The sequence below is a fragment of the Petaurus breviceps genome, unplaced genomic scaffold (assembly GCF_028583685.1).
Source record: "Petaurus breviceps papuanus isolate PSGF00001 unplaced genomic scaffold, PetGlider_PUasm1.0 90825, whole genome shotgun sequence".
Lineage (NCBI taxonomy): Eukaryota > Metazoa > Chordata > Mammalia > Diprotodontia > Petauridae > Petaurus > Petaurus breviceps.
In genome coordinates, this window is record NW_027187353.1 from 3,978,202 (window position 1) to 3,982,149 (window position 3,948).

The 3,948-nt window shown below is 47.7% G+C and overlaps 1 protein-coding gene across 3 annotated transcripts in view; it reads right to left on the reverse strand.

Annotated features, from left to right (window-relative positions):
• Positions 1-330, reverse strand: part of MPI (mannose phosphate isomerase) — an 8,428-nt gene extending 8,098 nt beyond the window's left edge. For all 3 annotated transcript variants that reach the window (XM_069071149.1, XM_069071151.1, XM_069071150.1), the window contains exon 1: positions 183-330. In XM_069071149.1, the coding sequence (XP_068927250.1) occupies positions 183-198 (16 nt within the window). In that variant the 5' untranslated portion in view covers positions 199-330. The remainder of the gene's footprint in view (positions 1-182) is intronic.
• Between the last annotated feature and the right edge of the window lie 3,618 nt (positions 331-3,948).

Consider the following 3,948-nt stretch of genomic DNA (forward strand, 5'->3'; position numbering starts at 1 on the left):
TTTCCCAGGGGGCTCCGCGCTCCGGCTGATGAGGTAGCACTGGGCTCGTTGCCCCGGGAGACCGGCTCCAGCCCTGCCCCCCTCCCACCTATCCCCCACCCCCGTGGGGGTCGCGAGCCAGGTGAGGGGCTTCCCCCGCAGGGTGCCCTCCTCTCCCTCTCCCCCGCACGCCCTTAGGTCACCTCGCTGGTCCGCCATCCTCGCCCCTGGCTCCCGGCACGTCGGGATTTCCCGAGAGCCCAGTGCTACCTCATCAGCCGGAGCGCGGAGCCCCCTGGGAAATGTAGTCCGGGCCAAGGCTCTGCCCCGAAAACTGGGTGGGGGGGAAGGGGAGGGAGTGGGGAAGGAAAAGAGGAGGGAGAGGAGAAGGAGAAAGAGTGAGGAGGAAGAGGGAGGGAGGAAGGAGGAGGGAGGAGAGGAGGGAAGAGGAGGGAGGGATGAGGAAGGAGAAAGGGAGGGAGGAGGAAGAAAGAGGGGAGGAGGAAGAAGGAGGTGAGGAGGAGGAGGGAGGAAGGAGGGGATAGAAGAAGAGGGCTGGAGGTGGAAAAGGGAGGGGAAGGATGTGAACCGTCTCAGTGGAGAGGCAGCTATGGAGATCCTATGCCCCAACTCTGGGATTTCTGTTTGCTGAAGAGTGTCCATGTAAAATAAAGAATCCTAACTAGCGTTTATAGAGTGCTTTGCAAATAGGGTTTCATTTGTTTCTCACAACAACCAGGTGAAGTAGATAGTACCATGATTGTTATTATTATAATATATTATATATTACAATACTGTATTATCCCTATTTTACAAATGAGGAAGCTGAGGCAGACAGGTATCTGAATGTTAAAAAAGTTTACATGGAATTGGAAAATATTTAATGAAACAAAAATATTTTTTAGAAATTAAAAAAGAAAAGTAGTAGAGTCCCTCTTCTAAGGAAGCTTGATGCCCCTGGAATCAGGAAGATCTATGTTCAAATCCTGTCTCAGATAATTATTAGCTGTGTAACCCTGGGCAAGTCACTTAACTGCCTCCAGCTCCTCAGTTGTAAAATGGGGCTAATAATAATACCTCCCAGAGTTTTCATGAAGACCAAGTGAAATCATAATTGTAGAGCACTGAGCAAACCTTAAGTTGCTATGTATATGCTAGCTATTAAGACTATTATTTTAATGGGAGATAGCTTTCATCTTCAAGCCAGACGGGCCATTAAGATGCAACCGCCTAGCCTCGTCTTTTATGTCATTTCCCTCAATCCAATCATATACATTTCTAAAGTTGACTTGAAGGGGCAAACGTCTCTGGTAAGAAGAACCTTCTTTAATAGGTCTTTGGCAGCTATGGCCATAACTGAAAGAGAAGCCAGGCCATATCTCCACTGGGCTTCTTCTCCAAGCTGGTGACTGAAGCAGGCCTGCTGATCTGGGGGGAGTCTCCGCTCCCAGGACTCTGATGCTCACTTACCATGGACAGCACCTGGCAGTTCCTCAGCAATTGGTGGTGGTGGTCAGGAAAGCAGACCCTTTCCCCAATGTGATTTCTCTCCTTAATGATGGACAGGAGCCCAGGTCTGGAAGCACTGTTGTTCCCAAGGTTCTTGGTTCAGAATCATGAGTTGTCTTTCCTGGGAGAGATGAGGGTCCAGATGGCAGCAGTGCTCCTGTCTCCTTCATAGGGTGCCTTGCTGCTGCTTCAGCTAGACTGGTTTGTGACCCTGTGGCCTTTCCCAGCCCCTCTTACCTCTGGTACGTTCCCTCTTTTGATAATCTCCAATTTATCCCATTTATATCTTGTTCCTACATAATTGTTTGAATGTTGTCACCCTCCTCCCCACCCACTCCTTGCCCCCAGACTGTGAGGTCCTGGAGAGTGGGGACTGTCTTTTCCTTTCTTTGTATTCCCAGTGCTTGGCACAGATCCAGGTACATAGTGAGCACTAGGTAAATGTTACCCGTCATCATCTATCATCATCATCATATGCTTGTACGGTAGTAGGTAGCAGTGGATGGAGTTCACTGACCCCTTCTCCACACTAGTTAACTTCCCCAGGTGATAGCTTCAGGGACTGGAAACAAGACTGATGATCATCTGGGAACAGTGTTATTCCCAAGGCTCTTGGGTCCAGAGATGTAGGCTGTCTTCATCAAAGTCTCAGGGGAGGTGGTCCTTCAGGTGATGGTGCCTTGACTGGCCTCAACTGCCTCCTGTTTCTTCCTTGGGTTGTCTTGCTCTTATAAAAAAGGGACTGAACCATTTCATTTAATCAGTAGTTTACCCAGCACACATGATGTGCCCGGCCCCGTGCTAAACACGAGAAAAAAAAATTCTATTCGACAAGGATTAAGTGCCTCCTATTGCGAGGCATTGTGTTAGGTGCAGGGAATACACAGAGTAAAAAAAGCTTTCATGCCTGCTCTCAAGGAGGTTACAATTTATCCGGTGACCTCCCACTATTCCCTTAGACCAGCCTTCTATTTTAAATCAAGCTAATCTGCCTCATTCCCCAAATCTTTCACTGTTCCCTGCTACTCAGTTCTCTGGAATGTCCCCACAGCTCCACTCTGCCTTCTCAATTAGATCAAACTCTTCAGCTTGTAGGGATCAATTCTAAGCCTACCTCCTCTCGGAAGCCTTCTTTCCTCTATCCCATCCCCAACCTATGCCCACCTCTAGGTCAAGTTAGATGTGGGATAGACTGCTGAATTGGCTCTCTCCATATCCCCTCTCTGGCCACTAGGTGGCGGAGTGGATAAAACACTGGGCTTGAGTTAGGCAGATTCTTCCTGAGTTCAAATCCAGTCTCAAAAACTTAACTGTGTGGCCCTGGGCAAGTCACTTTACCCTGTTGGCCTCAATTTCCTCACGTGTAAAATAAACTGGAGAAGGAAATGGCAAACCATCCACTATCTCTGCCAGGAAAACCCCAAATGGGGTCAGAAAGAGTGGGGCATGACTGAAACACTGTATCTCCCTCATTAAAGCCAGCTGCTAGTCCATCCTGGAATACAGTCAACTCTCATGTGTCCTCCTCATGGTATATTGAAAACCCGCTCCTTATCTGGAGTCAAAGGGTTTGAATCCCAGGTTTCGTCCTCACCCTGTGACCATGACCGGCTACAGAGCTAGGGAGCTCAGTGTCCTCATTTACAATCTCAAAGGTGGTAGCAAGGAGGGAATGCTGGGAAATCAGCCATCCCATAGTCTGTCCCTTCTTTTTATTCATAGAGCCCTTAGTGATCGTGCCCAGTATTGCTGAGTGACCTGTTCTCTGTGTGTGGGCTGTTTTTGAAAGCTTTGTTTATTTATTTAGCTCACCAATGATTTTAGATTCCTTAAGGGCAGGGAGAGTATCACAATTCTTAAGGTAGTGGATAGCAGCTAGTCAGTGTAGAACAGAGACTTGAGTCAGAAGGAATTTCTGAGGAGCAACCTGGGAACAGGCATCTGCTCTGTATGGCAGGCAAGTAACAATCCCCCAAATGTCAAAGGACCTGGGTTCAAATTCTACTTCAGTCATTTAATATGACTTTGGAAAGCTAGGGCAGCTAGGTGGTACAAGGGGCAACTAGAATGCTTAGTGGTTAGAATGCTAGGCCTGGAGTTTGGAAGATGCTAGTTCAAATTTGGCCTTAATTACTTACTAGCTGTGTGACCCTGGGCAAGTCACTTAACCTTATTTGCCTCAGTTTCCTCATCTGTAAAATGAGCTGGAGAAGGAAATGGCAAACCACTCCAGGAGCTTTGCCAAGAAAACCTCAAATGTTGTCACAAAGAGTCTGTAAAATTTGGCTCATTTAAGGACCTAGAAGGTCACATGTGACCTTAAGGCTGCAGGTCTAGGGGCTACCATATGTCAGTTATGTGTTTCCTCCTTCAATCAGGGGGATTCTCTAAGCAGGATTTTTTTTTTAAGCAGTTGGGGTTAAGTAACTTGCTCAAGGTTACACGGCCAGTTATTTTGGT